The sequence below is a fragment of the Sylvia atricapilla genome, chromosome 8 (genome assembly GCF_009819655.1).
Source record: "Sylvia atricapilla isolate bSylAtr1 chromosome 8, bSylAtr1.pri, whole genome shotgun sequence".
In the NCBI taxonomy this organism is placed as follows: domain Eukaryota; kingdom Metazoa; phylum Chordata; class Aves; order Passeriformes; family Sylviidae; genus Sylvia; species Sylvia atricapilla.
The window spans coordinates 7,477,887-7,499,013 of NC_089147.1; the positions used below are offsets into that span (position 1 = coordinate 7,477,887).

Consider the following 21,127-nt stretch of genomic DNA (forward strand, 5'->3'; position numbering starts at 1 on the left):
GAAGAAGCTTTAGGAAACAGATAATTTTTGTAGAGTTCTTTCATGAAAACATCTGTGCTGGTTATCCTAAACATTATGTTCTAAAACTGTGTTTATTTTTTTCTCAATTATATTTTATAACTGAATGTCTTAAGAGACTACGAAAATGTCTCTTGGACTTTACATGAAAAAGAAATTTTGCTTCACGGAAATTTCTAAAAATCATATAATAAGAATGGCTTTTAAAAAATACTTACCTCAGAATAATTGTTAAAAAGACACAGACCGTCACTAGAATGTTTCTGATATCTTTTAGATCCTGAAGTCTATTTGAAGAGCTCCATCTTACTTTTTTCTTGCTTCTTGTCTAATAAAAGGTCTTTTAGAAAAAGCATTTGCTAAAATTGGAAAATAGCATAGCTAAGCATTGTTTTGATAATATCATAGAAAGAGAAACACTTATTGTTAAGTGAGTAGCAATTCTGTCAAAACTCATATTCTTTCCATATTATTAACTCTGATCTTAGCATGTAACAACTCTTACAGGAAAATATACTAGAAAAGAAAGGATACAAAAGGACAGGAGATGCCTCACCTTCTGTCTTGAACACTGAAACCCAGTTGATAATAATTGATAACAACTGATAGTTGATAACATTTTCTATACAGTGTTTTAAGCACGCTTCTATGTCCTCACTCAGAAGGACAAACACATTTAAGATTTTATTTCTGTAGAAATGGCTGTTACTATGTACATAAACAGTCATTGAGTCTTCATATTATACAATATAATATGTAAGAATACCTGCGGAAACTGAGGGAATGTTCTGATTTAGATATAGCTGTGAAGCCAATTATATAAACCATTTTATATATATATTATATATATATATACCTGCAGCCATAGAAATGGCCATATGTGGCCATAGAGGCAGTCATATAGAAATATAAACAATCCTTATGAAAGTAAAGTTGCATTTAATAAGGAAAAACTGAAACAAAATATGTATGCCCGTGAGTTATACAAGCCCAGATTCTGCAAGGGCTTTTTTTTTTTTGTCATCTTTGTCCTTTGTTGTTATTTAATGAGGAAGTACAACTGGAGACAGCATGGGAAAGTTCTGGCCACCTGCAGACAACACTGGGCTTGTTATTATTTGTTATAAGCACCTAAGATAGCCTTGGATGTTCCATACTTTATTCTAGATCTGAAATAAGTATCAGCAAACTACAGTTTTTCAGGTAATGCTGCACCTTAGAGAGTGGAAAAAATACAGTTATTTTATTTTATTTTCCCCAGTAACATCAAACATTCTGAACAGGACAACTTTGCTTATAAAAAAGAAGGATTGTAAATTACCTTTAACAGAGAATTTTTCTTTATTGTCAAGAAACCTTTCAATGCTTTTTAAAAAACTGGTAATGAAATTAGGTACATAAGGATTTTATAATTTATATGAATACTAGGAAAGTTATTATGCATGAAGATTGAACATCTGTTAAAGTGATCCCAAACTAAAATTCTTACCATCAGGATTCCAGCCCCTACATTAAATTACTTAGAAAATAATTACTGCTGCAGATTTTACACATAACAAATTCCATGCCCCAATCTGAAATTGTCAAAATGCTTTTGATATGGGAAGAGGAGAGGAAACTCTTTGTATAAAAAGAGCATTCAGCTATGAAAATTCTCCAATCAGATGAATTTGAATGTTTCTTAATGGTAAATTCATGCCTTAACATATCGAGAAATTGACCTTTTTTAATAAATAACTTTATTAGTGGCAACATACTGATAACCTTTTTTTTTTTTTTTTGTACAGGTGAACAAACATTTCATTACATTTCATAGGAATGTAATGAATGGAAGCAAATATTCTGAAGTGTGCAAATTCGATTTAAGTAGTTTCAGGATTGTATATAAATATAGAAATAGAAAGAGGAACTGAAGTACTAAACCCATGTTACCATGGACAGGCTACCTCATATTTGGAATAGTCATTTGTAGCTGCTGGTTTTCCCTCAGCAGAATCCACAGGCTGAGGAGAGGGAGGTTGAATCCTGACAATCAGAACTTCACTGGGGCTTACTTACCAGAACAGCACTTACTCATTTATTTTTCATCCAATATAAATCACATTAAGAGTAAAACAGGCCATTCAACATTTTCTGACTCTAAGAAAGGGTTCCAAAGTTAAATTGGAGAACAGAGTTTAAAAAAAACATATGGCCTTTTCCTGACACAATCATAATGGGACTGTTCATAAAACTTCTCATCATACAGTGGTCGTTACCAAAAGGTTTGCACTTGTCAACAACTAACAAATGTAGTTATCAGACATTTATGCCATTTATACCTTCCAAAAAGAAAGCTTTGGTATAAAATGTGTTTTCAAACTTCTTGTTTTCACATGTGGCCATCATATAAGTATTTTTATTTACTTCATAATTATATGAATTTACTAACTCGCATGCAATCAGGGATCCTGGGAGAAGAAAGATACTTCAGAAAAAAATTTCTCAGAGTGAAGGGAAATGCTGAATGATCCCATGACAAACATGCTTTTCTCATTCAGTAAAATAACATTTTCACCTGAAAACACAGTAAAATGGCTGATCGCTCTTTGCCTATCTTTAGTGTCACAATAAAATATTTTATCTCTTTAAAACTCACACCTGATTTTCAAGTATTTTTCAAACTCTGGTTGAGACACAGAGGAATGTAATCCTGTACAAGTGAGCACAGTCAAAACTTTCCTACAGGACTGGATGGTCTTTCTGTGGATGGGGTTCCCAGTCCATTCACTAAACACACACTGCATATTTCTTATGTGAAATCCTTAGGTTGAGGATAATAGAGAGTTTGGAATATATTCCAGTCAAGTGGCTCTTTCCTTTTCCTAAGTGTATGCATCATGTAAACCAGTTCCATTGGTTTATATTCACTTGAACAGATTAACTTTAAAACTGGCAGGGAGGGTTGTTTTCAAAGGACAATTTTTCACTAGGCTAAGTAGCACTGGTTCAAAGTCCCCAACAGAACCTTTAAAGACAAATTTTTGAAGTTTTAGGTTATCTGAGGTCAGAATAGGCAATAAAAGTCACAAGATTGTGATGGCATCATTTTAAGATAATAATCTTATTTTAAGATATGAAAATACTGAAACAATCATGCCAGTATAAGAAATAATTATACCATAATTCATAAGTGCATAATTTATCAAAACAATAGAGCAGTCATGGTTAGATGCAACCTAGTACTCCTGTATAAGATATAACTACATACTGTACAATTGTTCCTTTTTAATAATTATTTTTACATTTAGTCCTCATCCAAATTAAGCTGAGTACTTCTATGTATGAATGGCTTTAGGAAATAAACACAACTCACAACAGGGCTCTATTACTGCTACTGCACCACCATGGCATGCAAGTAACTATGTAGTCAACTATAAACAGTAAAATGTCATCATCTTTCTGAAATAAAAAGAACATAAAAATACAGATATAGTAGTAAACATCAATTATCTTTTTTATATCTTCATATTTACCAAAAAGTCTATCATTACATGAGACATTTATACCTCTGTATCACTCTCCTGTACTAGGATGGTGGCAAATTTGGAGTTGAGAAACTATACTTTCAACAAGCTTGTACAAAACTACTGGTTTCATATTACACTCTGTCAGTGTGCAATGCATAAATGAGAATATGAGACATCTGCTACCTGCCCCTTAGCATTTTCTTGCTCTTTTCTATGTTCATGAATTTTGAGTAAATAAAAAGACCAAGGATCATTAAAGCTGGGTGCCAGGTCATCTGTTGTGGTTACTGAGCCCCCAAAAGACTAAAGTCCTTCACCAAGGAAATTCTTTCATCTGCTTTTAGTTGTTGAGTTCTGATTGCGTGAGGTTCCATACTGGTTGTGGGATTTGACAACTAATGTTGGAAGCAAGTTGGATTTTTAAACATTTATTTGTTTATTTGTACAGGGTAATTCCTTAACAGGTGCTAAAGTGACAATGAGATGGAATTCTGCAGTTGTGAGGAAAAAAAATACCCCTACCTTATTATAAAAACAAGAGCCCAATTAAAGCCAACTGGGATTAATTTCTTCTGCTTACATGTCATGACAATATATAGAAATTAGCAAATTTCAATATTGAAAAGGGAGCAGGTTGAATAACAGCATGTTCAGCTCTCCTTAGATTTACAGTTTTGGAGACCTTCTTGGGAAAAAAATACTGTAAAGCAGTTTTTCCATGCTCAATTAATTTTAGCTGGCATGGAGGACTCTCTTTGTAAAATACTCCTAATTCAGGACAAACTCTGAGGTACAGAAAAGAAAGTCCACCCACTGCTCTTCTGCAGCCCAAATTATGTTTATGAGGTTTTTTTCAATGTAAAGAAAAATAATCAATAAATGCTCAAGTCGTAGTATTTAATAGAATTATCTTTCAAATATTACATGTGGTGTTCTTGGGATACCTTTGCTAAACCAAAAGCTGCATAACTCTTCTGCGCAATGATAAAAAAACCACATAAATCCAAATTATTCTCTTTAGTTCCTGCTTGCTGGAGAGAAATCTTAATACCAATTACAAGGAAAGGACTGTACAATTCCCATTGTTACACTAAGCTATCCAAAAATTCCTTTAGTTTCTTGGAATTTGCTCAGTTTTCAATTATACAATTTGCTTCTACGTTACAAAAAAAAAAAAAAAGTAAAATTTTTCCTAGTTCAGTGCAAGGATTTTCTCTGCTCTGATATGTTCAGGATTAAGAATGCTCAGTATTTTATTTTGTATTTTGTTGATTCCAGGATCCACTCATTTTATTAAAGCTCATCAAGCATACTCATACCTACCACAAGTTTGTTCTGCTTTGGGGGATAGCAGGCTGTGTGACTATAACAGAGCACAGTACCTCATGTGTTCATTCATAGATTTGCCTCCACAAAAACTGAGGCTGTAGTAGAGCTTTCAATGGAAGCCATTTAAAAAGAAAACATTACAGAATATACAGTTGCAGTTTTTGACTCTCAGACACAGGTTCCTTGACGTGTTGAAAGGTGATGTTTTCGATTTCTGACTCCTGAACTCTTATCTTTACAGTCCGCAGGCTTCTGTTGTGAAATGTCTATCAGAGCACTTGCAATTGCAAGACCTGTAAGATAAAAAAAGGGAAAAATAAAATTTAGTGCTCAGCTTTCCTGAGAAGAATTCCAGAGCAGTGTGATGGTTTCTTTCAAGCCAAGTTTATGCACTTTCCCAGAAGTGATCAGTTTTATTTCAAAGTCAGATAAAAAGTTCTCACTTTCTTAAATGTTACTTGGTAACAGTGAAGAAACAGTGGAAGGCAAAAAATGCAGGTGAGACACCAGAATGGAAATAAGAACTGAGTTCCATTTGTGTCTCTTATTGATTCGCTGAGTGATCTTAGCATGATCTCTCTCTATGACCATTTTCCTGGTTATGTGGACCAGAAGCTTTCTGACATGAATTTTCTCATATTAAATGTATGTGCATGGCATTTAGAAATTGATAAAACCATCAAGCCATAAAATAAGAGAGAAACAGAAACTGCAGTTAGGACAACATTGTACCCCTGAATATTTGCCTTTGCAAATTTTTAATATATATATATGCCTCTATATTTGGTGAATATTCAGAGGTTAATATTTACCACAAAAAGATATAAAAATATCTTTCTGGAAAGCACAGATCCATAAACAAGTAGTGAACCATGGTGGCCTGGGTAAATCCTAAATGTCTTCAACTCACCAAAACTCTTCTGGTTTGGATTCAGGTTAATTTGTCGATATTTCATGACCTGTTGTAATCTTATCAGAGTATTGCCAAGGGCAGAGACCAGTATGGTTAGGAGTCACAGAAACACAGAATATTCTGAGCTGGAAAGAACCCACCAGGATCATCCAGTCCTGCTTCTGGCCCTGACCAGGACAATACCAAGAATCCCACCGTGTGCAGTGTCCACATCCTTCTTGAGCTCTGTCAGTGCTGTGACCACTGCCCTGGGGAGCCTGTTCCAGAGCCAACCACCCTCTAGATGATGATTTCTTTTCTAATATCCAACTTAACCTCTCCTGACAGAGCTTCAGGCTGTTCCCTTGGGTCCTGTCACTGACCACCACAGCGCAGAGATCAGTGCCTGCCCCTGCTCTTCCCCTCATGAGGAAGTTGTAACTGCACTGAGGACTTCCCTCAGTCTCCTCCAGGCTGAACAGACCAAGCAACCTCAGCCACACCTCATTAAACTGCCCTTCTAGACCTAAGAAGGTCGTATTTTAATAATTTACTCTTCCATTTGCTTGCTATGGCATCCTTTCTAGAAATCAGTGACTTCTAAAGTGATTAACAACACACTTAATACATGGTAGCTCTAGGCTTTTAAATTCACACAGGTGATATTGGAATCAAATGGATTAGGAGTATTCCTATCATTTATATGTTCTACTGCAAACAAACCATAAAACCCAAATCTACATATACTCAAAATGTGGTAAGGATGGTGTTGGCTCTCCATGCTGCCCAAAACATTTCATTCTCCATCCAATAACACCACTCTCCAAGGAAACCTTTGAAAAAATACTTTTCACCATGTTTAACAGGCAGCCTCTATTTCTTATCTCAAGCCAATATCAAACTCAATTTATCTATTACACAGAATCCAATTTTGCAGTACTTTTCACACAATCCCTCATTACAGCACTTATCTACTAAGAAACTGTGCAAAAATTGTTTTTCACTAAGAAGTGTTGCTACATTCTTTCATAATGTAAGATATATGGTCAGATTCAGTTCAGGTATCCTGAAAAATCTATAGTATTGCACATTGGTAACATTACATTTCTTAAGTCACAAAAAAGTTGCAGTAATTGATTAATGTGTATCCAGCTTTTTTAAAATGCACAATACTGTAAAATACTAAGTACAGTTATCATTGATACATTTTGGGATATGTAAGAGCCAAGATTAATCAAGTTGTTTTTTCTCACACACACAAATATTTCCTGGCATGAGCCAGTGATGCTTAAAATTGGACTTTGACAAATTAAATTGTTGAAATCTTTGAGGCACTTTTCAAGTTTAAGCAGTATCTGGTGTTAGCAAATTCAGGGATAAAACCTAAATAACATTTTGATGATTGCTTACATGGCATCCCATCTTCAACAGCTAGGCTTAGGGACTATGCTAAACAGAGGGAGCATTATTAGCAAACAGATTTTTTAATTTAATAAGCTATTGTAAAATATATTTGGATGTATTAAGCTAACCTCACTTAATAGAACTAACAAAAAAGAATCCTTAGGTCTAGCAGTGCAGACTGGGATGTACTGACATGTTGATAGAATACCATTAAAATCAGGTCACTACAGAAGATCATTTGTCAAAATGCCATACAAATCATCTGATGAAATTCATTTATTATGTTCTCTACACCCGGCATAGTTCCTTGTTATCAAAGCAATACAATTAACTGGGGGAACAATTCATTATTTCAGACTGGCAGTCTAAAGGAATTTCATTTACCAAGTGAAGCTTGTGCACAGACACTTCAAGCAAGAAGAATTTACATCAAAATAAAACAGAAGGAAATGCTGTGGCTTAAATATTCATTAAAAAAAATCCCTTTGATTTTACAGGGTTTTTTATCTAAATAACAAACGTGAATACATTTACAGTGATTGAAGCTGGAACTGTAATTTGTACAGTGCTCTAAATGTGTTACCTCAACTCCTAAGTTATTACATTTACCTGGTTTCTCTGAATGCTGCTGTTTAAATATCCTACCTAACATTCAAACTAATATTTTCCAAATCAGTACATGGTTGCTTCTGATTCCTGAGCAGCATGGCAGAAAGGAACAGTGAAATCAGTAAAGATCCCACATGGAGACTCAACAGGTCACCTCCGATTTCGGGAAATTCAATCTTAGTTGTGGAACCAACCCTATTTTTAAATTTAGTTGGTTTTTTTACCAAATGTTCTAGAAATCACCAGACCTAGTTCTATGCAGCTCAAACAACCTTTAGCTTGTTTTAAGGATATCTATGTATAACTTATTAAGAAGTGAGCCCAGTCAATTTGTAAGTGGAAAGCATATTTTTGTAAGAGATAATTGCACCCACAATGAGGAAAACACCAGAGGAAGCAATATGAACTTGGTTATCTTTAGCAGAACTATTGTCTTTCCTAATGGAAGTTAAATGGTAACAGTTTATTTTCAGGAAGCCTCTAATCATAAAATTACTGGAGTGTGAATTTTTTCCTTTTTTTTTTTTTTTTTTTTTTTTTTTACAATAGTGCAAAGCTGTTAATAAGTAGAGGGATAAAATACAGCAAATCAAATGAGATTACCTTGAAGAGTGCATTCACAGCTTATATACAAACAGCCCCTTAATCCTGCATTCAAACAAGAGCATCTGAAAAAGTCATTCATTCTGAGATGCTCTCCTCCCAGCCTCTGTAAAAACAGGCAGCACTATATATTTTAATTTTGCAGCAAAACAGCTTCATTAGGCGTGAAAGGTTAATTGCAGGTTTAAGTGCAGTTCAGGGAACAGTGCACGGGTCTGTGGTGAATAGCACAGTCTGCTACAGGAAGGCTGAGTGCTATAAACTTTTGCCCTGCTGAAATGTTTTACTACCTCATTTACTAACTGTCTTCTTTTACTGCTTGTATTTGTAGTTCTTCTAAACCTTTAATAGCTACAGTTTTATTTCACTGTAATCAGATTTAAATGGAAATACCCATGCTGGGATGTTTAAACATTTTTCCTCTGATTGTATACAACTACATTTGAACTGATGTAAGGCTACACTATCTCTAAAAGTAGAAAAAAATCCCTACATTGAAAAAATTAGTCTTACATGATGGTGTGCATATTTAAAACCCTTTTTTCCTCGTCTATTGTTCATTTTAATGAGAAATGCATGGAATTCTTACTATCTCTTTTGTTAAAAGTAAGGGAACAAAGAATGACCTCAGATTTGTGCTTGAGCAGGTAACTGGAAATGTTGCCTTCCAATTTAAATATGCATTATTCAGACATAACATTTGGATAGATGTCTTCATTTGATTAAATTTCTACACGTCATTGTTATGCAGAATCAGAACATTCAGAAAGCTGAAGACAATAAAATTACTACAAGTCAGGTAGATCAATTAGCTTTGTTTGGCATTTTAACCAAAATTATAGTCATTGTTTAAGGCAACATTAAGGAATGAAAATAAAATGCCAGCTGCCATACAGAGAGACTTAAATAGAAAAGAGTGGGTAAGCACTACATTATTAAAGTCGCAGCTTCACCCTTCAGTGCCCACAAGTTTTTATGTTCCTTCCACCTGTCGATCCTTTAAAGACTGCCATGACTGTACATCCCCTCCTCATAGTGGACAGGCTCCTTTTATCATAAAGGATCTCTAACTCAAAATATTGCCATTGTGGAAGACTTACTGCCCATGGAAATCTATAGAAATGGATCTGAGCTGTTTGAAGATACACCAAGTGATGAAAATCAGTGTGGTGCCTCATGAAAGTCACCAGAGCACATGGTAAAGCCAGTGAAGGCAATTCCATGTTCATCAACAAAATGATCAGTTATAATGTAGGGAATTTGAATGAGTTCTGCCATTTTTCAATATTTCAAGTCTATAAAAAATAGTTTTTGATAAGCACACAATGTATATCATATGTGAATTAATGGTATACGCATATAGATACAAAAATTACGTAATAATATAAAATAAATATGCTATTATATAATAATTCTATTCATATACACACACATGAATGATATACAATCCCCCCAGTTAATAATGAAGTTTTGTATTACCTACTTCTTAATTTGAAGAAACAGATCCCATTCACCATAACGTTTATGGAATGCACACACTCTTCACAGAAAGAGATATGTTCATTATAATGTCTATAGTTGTGGGGGAACATAACATTCGAGAAGTCACTAGAAGATTGTTTGTTATTAGGCAGTGTTTCTGAGTACCCTTGGAAAAAAATTCTCTTGCTTTCCATGAGATACTGTGCTAGAAATAGTCATATTCAATTTAGTTGTTTAGCAATAGTTTCACGATTTTCTAGTTGTTCCTGTGTTCCCAACTAACCTGTGTCTAAGCAGACCAGCTCAGGCTTAATTTCCATGGCTGAAAGGCCAGCCTGTTCTTTGTGCTGCATACTGCCCTGATATGGATCAAGTCTTGTTGGGAGATACCCAAAAGGAACATAAAACAGAACCAGAACAAAGTTTGGTATTTAAAAATGTGATGCACAGAGCCCCCTCCTAAGCAAGTACAAACCTGATACTTGAGTACTTTCCAGGAGGAAAATTAAGAGTCATCTGAAGTTCAAGACTGTATATGGCTAGAAGAACACAAGAGACTTAAGTTCATTTCCAAGTCAGAAAAGAGTCAAATCCTTCATGTGTATCTGAGTTTCCTGGTTTGGCAGGTGTGCCTAGACAGTATCCAGAGATCGCAGACTTAGTCACAGAGAAAAATAATCATAAGCATCTGCCAAGAACAATAAGTGTCTTCAGAGCCTGTCATATTGAATGTGTTTGGGGTTTTTTGGTGGGTTTTTTTTCTTTTTTTCCTTTTTTTTTTTTTTTAATTAGATTTTTTTTTAAAAGGACAAGCTGACAGCACCTCAAATTCACAGTCTTTTTATGGGCTTCTCTTCCTGTTTGGTGCATGAATGTGTATTTTAAGTTGACACCGCTCTTACTTTTGGAAAGATATATTAAACAAACTAAACGAACTAGGAAATTACTTTGGGCAAGTAACCCCATCATTTTTTTTAGTGATAATTTTTGCAAGATGGGAAGACAGCCAAGAGGCCAGGAGGTATGTTTTCCTTTTCTTTTGCATATAACTTAATTAAATAAGTAAAATACGAGACAGAGCTTAAACCATAACAATAATAAACTAAATAACGATAGTGTGGAATTAAATAGCCACACACTAGTAGAGAGACGATGTCATGCTCCTTTTTATTACACCTTTGCTATTTAGCAATAAGGGCTATCTATAAGGGACTAAGGAATTCTTATTCCCAGAATAGACTTATAAATTACCTGCTGTCAGTTGTGGGAAATCCAGACTATACAATAAAGGCTCTTCGAAGAAATGTTCATCCTTTCCCAAATTTTCTCACTGTGAAAAGGAAACGGCCCTACATATTTGTGTGAAATATTTGTACTCCATGGGGCCAGTAGTGATTTCTTTTTTCTTTTTTTTTTTTTTTTTTTAAGGCAGTTATCCTTCCCTTTCAGAGTGAGATATCCATAGTTTGGTCTGAAATCCAGGTCTGTAAAACATCTGGTGCCTTTCAACCATCCAGCCTGCCAGTGACTAGGAGAGAGCACGGCTCATTTGGCCTCTCTGGATATGGAACAAGGGGAAGTTGACAATGCACTCCAGGATTCCTCAAACAGTGACCTGAAATGGACCCAAGTGGGGAGCTGGAGACACTACAGCAATGGAATGGGGCAATCTCATATTGATTACAGGAAGCTTTTCCCTCTTTTCTCAACCCAAGCCCTCCTGGAACACAAGAAGAACCATAGAACCATTAACTTGTTTAGGCTGGAGAAGACCCTCAAGATCATGGGGGTCCAACCATTAAGTTAAGACTGCAAAGTCCACCAATAAAACTTGTCCCTGAGTGCCACATACACACACCTTTTGAACACCTCCAGCAATGGTGATTTCACCATGTCATATTGTTTTTAATGGAATGATAACAAAAACACCTAAAAAGGAGCAATCTACTTAGAACATGTGCAAATCTCATGCAGATTAATTCCTTGCTGCTCTGCCACTGTATATTACACACCATGCATTAAAATGCAAGTAATTACATGTTTTTCTACAATGGACAGTAATATTTGAAACATTTGGATTACATTTTCAGTTTGATTACATCTCACTTCCATTGAATCATTTATCCATATGTTATGGAAAACATCTCTATTCTTATGATGCTGTGCAGCCGTTTAATTTGTTTTCAAGAAAATCACTATAAACTAATTTGTTACTCCACAAGAATTGGGTGAGATGCATTAATCATGCCAGAATCTAATTTGGTCTTGTAAACTTATTTCTGTAGAAGAGAAAAAAGTCTACTTGGAGTACTGAAGAAGCTCTATTTTCACTTACTTTTAACCATAACTGGTTTAATACAAACAAAATCATAATTTTTTTTTTTTTTTTTCAGAAGTCAGTATCACAGTTATGGCCCAGGTGGGGTTAGTTTATGAACTCCTCTATAGTAATTAGACATGTCTGGATTGCAAAAGTCTCCTCCAGCCTGACGTGCTCCAGGTTGCCTGTACAGCATTATTTTACTCTTTGTCTCCATCTTCAGCAAACTTGCTTTTTACTTGGACCATGGATGCAAATCAGAGCAAAATGAAGATATGAAAGCTGTAAAAAATTCTGAGCTTGAGTTACAACATTTTAAAAGCTTTTTACCAAAACCCATTCATGCAATTGGATGCTTTAACCACTGTGATGAAAGCTAAAGCTTCACTATACATCATGAGAGGGATGAACACCTGTGGGACAGAGATTTATCATCCATATAAACAGAGTGTGATTGGCCATTATTACAGGGCTGAATTATATTTCATGCAATTCAGTAATCAGAATATCTGTGTGTGTGTGTGTGAATATCCGTGTGCGAGTATCTGGGAAACAGAGCAGGTTGGAACACAACTGAGCAATCAGGAGAATACTCAGGAGAAAAGGCAGCAGTAGTCTGGGGTTTGCTTCCCTCCAGAGGGGCCTTTCTGGCAGGGGCTGATTTAAAGCAGATCTCATTCTGTCTGTAGAGGAAATCTGGGGTGATAAACCTCGCCAGGTGAAATTCAGTTTTTATGAATACCTCCCTAATGTTCCATCTGGGTGATAACATATACTGTCAGATCTGCAGCTTTACTACTCTCCTCCTCAAGACAAAACACACCACCTTAAAGACAATAGGTTTAAGGGCCCAAAAGGGGCCAATTCTGCCCATGCTGGAGATAAAACAATACTACTTACATTACCATTTACATTTAAGGAAGAAGATTAGAACAATAATCCTCTAACATCCTTTTTCTCTCTCTTGCATCCTTTATGTTGCAGGTGCCAGGTTTTTTTTTTTCCCTTGTCAAAAATTTTAGGCTTCTATTGAGGCTTCTATTTGCTATTTATTCAAAAATTGAGGTTTCTATTTTCTATTTAACTGCCAACCTTTTCCCTGTCTATTTTTTCCTATATGCTTTTTGATCACATGTGAAAACCTTAGCTTTGGTTCTCTTATTTCCTGATTTTCTATATTTCTGTATTAAACCAGAAAGTATTGAATAGGTTCATGTAAATCAGATCCTATTGTAGTTCACCAGAAATTCAATAGGATTACAGTTTAATCAGCAGTAGGCATGATATCTGCAATCTTTTTCCATACAGAATTCTCATTTTAAAGTTTTGCTTTCGAAGGTTTACCAAGTACTGGACTTACTTTCCATTTCTAACACACTGGTGCAATATATCATCACTCTAACCACTGTTTTGACACTAATTTGGTTCTAGCCAAATAGCAATGCCAGTTTTTCAGTATTCTGCTGATGTCCAATTAGACATTTAGATCATCCCCAGCTACATAGCCAGGAGTCACTCTGACAAAAAAATCGATCTTGGAAGGGTAACACAGAATAAAGTCAATGGGACAGAAAGTGTGCTGAGAATTTTGAACCATATTTTGAATATCACTGAAGTGACAACTTCAGGGTCCTCAGGATCTCTACCAAGGGTATTCAGTACTGTTAATGCCTGAGGGCAATGAAAAACGAAAATAAAGAAAAATAAAATCACAAATTCCCTGCTGTCCATATTTGAGTGGCTCCATCAGCAAATCTAGCATCAGCTTACATAGAAAATTGATTTTTAGTAATTTCAGTAGTAAAGCTTGGTAACAGGCTGAAAATCTCACACCATAAAAAACCATTTTAACCCCCAGAGATTTTGTACAAATATCTCTACCACAATTATGGTCTGCACTGAAAGAGAGTAATTCTGTATGGGACTCCAGTACAGACAAGTGAGCTACACAGCTACTCATTAATTCTTCACCGAATCTTCTATTTTACATTGAAAACACCATGTTCTGACTATAACAGGCAAAATTCCACATCTAGACTTGTCAAACTGTAGGGAAATAGGTTTCCATTTTAAACACTTCATTACGTACAGTTACTTAATCCTGAGCAGTCAGTACAGATAAATATCAGTAAAATGATAGTAGAAGAGCATTGTTTCTGCTTGTGTGACACATTCAGATACAGCAAATGCCTGAAACTGATAGTAAAACAACGGCTGCATATCACTGTAAATGTATTCTATGTCCTAGGCATGTGTCCTAGTTTGGAGAGGAAGAACTGGAGAACTGATAGTCCGCAGTCACAGCTTGCCACCTACCTCTGTGTGTACTCACAAGCCAACAGGTAGCACTCATTGTCTCATTCACCCATTAAACCAATAATTTTTTTTGAAAATAACCCAACCAGCAACACCAAACCCCCAACAATTCTTGCAAAAAAATTACCAAGCTATAACTTTAGCCATTTAAAACATTCCTCTAAACGCCTGCGGAAAAAAATGAGGAGGATTCACCAAACTCAGATTCCACATTTACCCTTTCAGGATCAGCACCCTTCAGAGATACAGGAGCTATGAAATATTCCTCTTGGGATCTGCCATAAATCTCAGCCTCATTTGCACACTTCCTCTTCATACAACAAAATAAGATCTCTAACTCAGCCCTGTTGAACAGGACTCATGCCACTCAATGGATATGGAACAAAAAGGCACAACCAAGTGAAAGATACAGTCAAGAAAGTCTCACAAATTCCATTTCCCAACAATGCCAGCTCCCTGAAGATGTACCCAACAAAAATGCACGTTCTTACACTAAGGAGTTACTGCAGCAGCCCATTCTCATCAAGATTCGTGTAAGAAATGGCTGAAATGAAACTATGGACAAGAAGAAGTGGTACGAGATACACAGAGCTTGGAGTTTTCCAATGTCAGAACAGGCAAAATTCACAGCAATTCTGTGCATTGTTCCCAATATTTTCATCAAAAATGGCAGTGCTGTACTAAGCATCATGCTGTCTTTGTATTACCAGGATGTGATTTTCATTTAAACACTTTCAAAAAAGCTTTTACTATGTGATGAAGGAGAAACAAACCTTCAGCAGGACATTAGAACTCCCTCACTGCAATTGTGTTAAATCTCCCATCTGTTTTTTAAAAGCAGAAATTGCATTGAGGCTTCTATTTGCTATTTAACTGGTGACCTTTTTACCCCTTCTATTTTTTCCCATATGCTTTTTGATCACATGTGAAAAACTTAGCTTTGGTTCTCTCATTTCCTGATTTTCTGTATTTCAATTAGACTTTAATGACGACATATACAGTGATAATGATCCAAGGGTGTTTTGAATGAAATCTGTTTTGTACTTCCCAGCTTCTGAGAACAGCCACAATTTGAGAAACTTTCTTCTGTGGCCCCTGAAGTGCCATCTATAACATAATAATATAATAAACCATGAATCTGCTCTCCCTTTGCTGTGCAACACACCATTCTGTTTCCTACAGCCTGCTGCAGTATGATTTGCAACTATAAATAATTATCCTAAGTTATAAAGGTGTAATATAAAGCTATAAAGCTATACCATTAGACACCATACACTCGAGACTCTGAAGAAGCCATAAGAAAATATTGATTTTCATAAAGAATAGGGAAAAAAGGTGACAATGAAAATCATGGTTCGTGCTTAGCATTAGTTCACTAAAAGTTTGCTGCAATTTTGGGTGCACAGAATGAAAATAGCAGGTAATCAGTGGCAAACCACCTTTTTTCTAAAATTTTTTCACCACATTTTATGACATCTATCTTAAAAGGTGAGAGGAAAACAAAAGCTGTGGTGGGAACGGGACTTGACAATGTGTGAAGTTCAGAATTGCAAGGTACTATCCCCCAAAAGGGGAAGAGCCAGACTCAAGAGGGATTCACAAAAACCTATGTAAGGTTTGTGTCCAGATGTGTGACCCTGTGAGTTGATTTTTGTTTGTTCTGTCTGGTCTGGACCATACACCAAGAGGAATATATAGGATTTCTGGCTTTTTCCTACACTACTTTCCAATGCCTTCCTTCCAAACAGCTCTTCATTTTCCATTCTTATTTTTGCTGCTTTTTTTTCTGTTGAGTTTCAGTCAGCACACCATTTAACTGCCTTTGCAAAGTATTTAGTATATAGACTTCCAATAATCAGGAATTCTCTTTGTGAATCTGATGTTAGCTACTAAGACTACTCTAATTCCTCTCTACTTTCTTTCATCTCTTTGCATTGTACTGGTGTAAGAAGTGGTATGGTAGTTTAAAAAGTTGCAAACATCCTAAAAATAATTTATATTATTTGTCCTTCTCATGACTTCTCATTTTAGTGGGCAATTCTTTTCTAAGAAAGATACAGACACCGATTATTTGCAAAGAGACATAAAAATAGATATTCCCATTTGAACTATGACCTAATAATTTCTTTAAGGGCAATGAAGTAGATTGTGAACAATCTAAAAGCAGCCAGCCTTATTTCATTATTTGAGTCCCATTCGTGTTTTAAGAATATTTACATTCCTTGCTGAGGTGGCCTCAAGGATACAGCTATCCTTTGTGCCAGGGAAGCTGTGCATGGAGCTGCTAAATATCCACCAAGGTCAGGGCAGTGGGGTTTAAATCCTCTGCAGACCCACTGGGATGGTTTCAAAGGGAGGGAAGTAAGGCCAGGAGCCTCTTGCAGAAACAACCAGCCTCCAGAGTGAGCTGTGGAATTTCTGAGACTGTTAAGAGATCTAAAGCTTGGTAGGAGAAATCTGAGCCCCAAAAATCCATGGTCTGACTTAAACAAGTTGAATTTTCACACTTTTTTTCCTCCCTCCAAGCATTAGCTCTTTCAAGTCCTATTTTAGAGCTTTCATTTACAAAATCAATGTTTAGTGACCTTTTCATAGTGGTTTAAAAATGAAGACAAGAGATGCGTCCAGGGAAGAGAAACTGTATTAAAATATTGAGCTTGTTATCTCCAAAGTGCTACACACAAATTAACTAATACATGCTAATATAGTAATTAGATAGTTTGCCTGGGTTTAGTGCAATGACTGTGTTTTCTAAAGCCACCACTGAATGAGAGATGGGGTGGCATCACACCATAGCCAACAGCTCTCCTTAAAAGATAATGTGCTTAACCTTTGTGTATTTCTGTCTGAAAACAATGTAAGTCTATTTAGAGCGCTGACACGATTTGCAAAAAAAACACATGTTGGAATCAAGGTATGTTCTGAGTTATTGAGATACTGCAACACGACAAAACCAGAATGGGTTGTTGTTGGCTGGCTGGATGAGGATGAGGATGGAGCTACAGACATTTCACCTGGAATGACTCCTGTGCTCTGAACAAACAGGCAATGACCCCTCACAGCTTCTTCTCAAGAGCAAATAGCACAGAAAATACTTGAAAGTGTTCAAAGGAAGGGCCATTCCCTCCAAGGGGCTGTCCATGGGCTCCCTCCTCCTTTGTGCAAAATCCCAAGAGACCAAACAGACTTTGCCTGTGGCTTCCCAGAGGATCACACCCCATGGACACTTGACCTGCATGCCCAGGCTAGATCAGGCACATGTTTTCACACCTCTCAGTGTAATGAAGTCCCAGACACAGTGAGGACTCTAAAACCTTGAGAACAGAAATGATAAAAAAGCCCAGTCATAAACAAAAATCAAACTGGTAGCATCACAGGTACCCGTGGAGCTTTGGAATAACCACAAGGAACTTGGCACAGTGTAACTGGCATGATGTATTCGGAACCAGATTGGAAAAAGCAACCTGGAAAAAACCCAGTATGATTATAATGAATGAGCCTTTATTCCACATATGAAAGTGCTTCTGATGCTGACAAAAGGAGGAACAATATTTATCATTCTAGGATCTAAGGGGACAAAACAACAACATTAAATCATGGAAGGTTTTGTTTGTGAATTGGCATTGTTTTCTGTCCCTTGTGTTACTAGAATGATAAATGCTTTCCTTTGTGTAGGAAAGAAAAGATACTGCATGTTTATTATACATATATTTATGCCATAATTTTTTGACATGGTTGGTTAGATTCTCATTAATACAAATATTTATATTAAAGGTGCTAATAAACATTTAGGGGGGAGTGGTGGTTTCCTCCTCTACAGTCTTATTTGAGATTCTCCTTCATGATATTTTAGTTTCTAGGACAGATGAAACAAGATTCAGTTATCACAGTTCTTGGGATAACTGGTGGGAATATTCCAGAAGCACAATGTGATCAAAGTGGATGGAAAAGCAATACCCAAATGACTAAAGGCAAAACTGTGCCAGTCCCAGAATTACAGAAAGAGCTGGTATGTATGAGACATACTAAACACTTGCATTTGAATTTTTAATATAGAAAATAAATGTCACAGCATTTTCATGAAGAATCTATTAGTCTTGAATGCAGCTCATCTGCTACTCATTGCAATGGTTTATACCTTGTACTTTTTATCCATCTTAACTCCTGCTGAGCACTCAAGCAATTGCAATGTCTGACAGGAGGTTACGGATTTTTTCATATTATCATATTTTTCTTACATTTTATGTTTTCAAAGGCTAGCACAGAGCATTCCAGTGGGCACATGACAGTTAACACACTTTGTTGCCAATATTTTCAAATGCAAGCAATATCTCCTGGTTTGCACAGCTCAGGATGAATATGGTGCATCACTGTGCCATCTGAAGTGACTCAGCTCTGAGAGCTTCAGGGCTTGGCTCTGCCTTCAGTGCCCTGAGAACACAGGGCTGAATTTTTCAGACAGTAGATACAGAACATGCAAATAAATATAAAACTAGTAATCTGGTATCCAAAGATATATATGAGCATGACTCCCAGAAGGATTACTTTTAAATGGTATTACTCTGTGCATGCTCTGAGTTCTGGGCAAAAGTTCCTAGAGCACAGCCAACTTTCCTGCACAGATTTCAATTGCTAGGTTAGATGCACTTCAGAATAATATTTAAAATCACAGAGAAATGTGCTCTATGTCTGTCAGGTATTACAGCATGCATGGATAGAATGGCTCTTCAGAAGAGCATGATGGTTTTAATTTTCTTTTTGGGGTGTAATTGCTGTTCCTTTTACTCAGACACCTCCTTGAAACCTCCACCAGGGACACAGCTCCACTGCCTTGTGTGTAATGTGTGAGCACTGCACCACAGAGCTTGCAACACAAACACCTCTGCACTGCACTTGAATGTTCATGGGAACAGAAACAGACTCTCAGACCTCCTTAACCCACAGACTTTTAAATTCAGGCCGAACATGAAAATTTAGCTGGACCTTTCTTTTATGCAATAATGGGCTAAGCAATGATAGCATTTTTATAATGGGCTAAGCAATGGGCTAAGCTAAGAATTTTCAAGTTCTGCAAATCCCTACCAGCTCTCAGCTATGCTGTGTAGTTCAGAGGCTCCAGGTGATATTTGTGACACCCTGTTCCACAGCTATCACCAAGCAGCCCTTTGTGAGTGTAAGAAAGAGCACCATCTACTTTACTCCTGTCTACACTGGCCTCACAGTTCTAACACAAGTAAAAAAGGTACTTCTTGATATTAAAAACTGTCAGTATAAATGCTTCATAGATCCATGGAGCATTAAGACTGCATTGATCAATTTGTTTGGAGTGGTTGGGGCTTTTTTGACAGAGACAACTGGGCTGAATTATTTTGGAAACTAATACATGAGTAAGCTGCAAAATTCAATTACCTGAATTAGCACAAAATTTCCAGGGAACTTTCAGTACATGTGCAAAGTTTTGTGTAGAAAGTGACATGTACAGATGTTACAATGAAAAGTCAGGGAGTTTCCGGATTTTGATAGATTTCAGGTTGGATGTGTCAAAAGGTAAGCCCTGATGCTGGCAGGCAGTCTCCTTTGAAAATTTAGATTCCATATACAGAGATCTTCAGGTAAACCAATTTTTTCTTTCACCTCTGCCTCCAAGTTCTGGTCTCAAAGGACTTCATTTCAGCCAAGACCTGTCAAACCCCCAAATGCTTTTCATTACTGAATTCCTTCTGTATGTTCTGTCAGCTGTGTTAAAATAATAAATTCACAAGCAATTGATTTTTGAAAAGGGAGAGAACCACTTGAACTCATCTCCTGATTTTGTTATTTCAGCATGTAAATTTTTTCTTTACATATTTAAAATTGTAGTTTGAAGTCTTTCTTTTCTATGCCCTTTACAGGATTTAAAGTAGCAACAGGTTCAGAGAACTTTTATTAAAGAAAACCTTCTTGGTACAATGACTCTGAGACATCAGGGGTGTACTTCAGTCACTGCACAGCCTCTCAAATCATTAATATTAATGATAATTCACTCACAAACATCCAGCACATACTAGGTGCCCTGGTGATCTTAATTGGTGCTATGAAATAATAAAATGATTTCTTACATTCTGATGTATGTGGGGAGAAATTCAGGACATTTCTAGAATTCCTTGCAGAGGTGATTTTGTACAGATTCTGTCATTATCAAGGGAGGATAATACACAAAAGCCATAATGATAGATTAAGAAAGCAACAATGGTTATTTTACCTAAAAAGTTGAAGAGAGTCTTTTCAAATTGTGTGTGTGTGGAAAGGGAGCTTAGTTTGGATGAAGCAGTTGCAGGAACACCTTAATGGGGGACAAGAAAGCAATTAACAATGAAAAGTCACTGATGCAAAAGATAGTCCTAGAGATTAAAATCTTATTGAAACAAATGCTCCTCCATCTGATCATAATGAATTGAGCTGAAAGATCTGCAAAACCAGTTCACTGAACATGAGAAGAAAATAATAATTTGTTACCCAATTACAGTACAAAGCTTTCTGCCCAACATACTGCTCTACAGCATTACTTAAATTGAAATAAACTCAACAACACCACAGTAGAATTAGACGTAATATAATTTGAAATGGCAAGGTGATAATTAAGAAAAAATATATGCAGATATATCG

At 36.2% G+C, this 21,127-nt stretch overlaps 1 protein-coding gene across 1 annotated transcript in view; it reads right to left on the reverse strand.

The window, feature by feature from the left end:
* Positions 1-4,264: 4,264 nt before the first annotated feature.
* Positions 4,265-21,127, reverse strand: part of ATRNL1 (attractin like 1) — a 430,796-nt gene continuing 413,933 nt past the window's right edge. Inside the window, exon 29 of the mRNA XM_066323527.1 lies at positions 4,265-5,149. Within this exon, the coding sequence (XP_066179624.1) occupies positions 5,025-5,149 (125 nt within the window). The 3' untranslated portion in view covers positions 4,265-5,024. The remainder of the gene's footprint in view (positions 5,150-21,127) is intronic.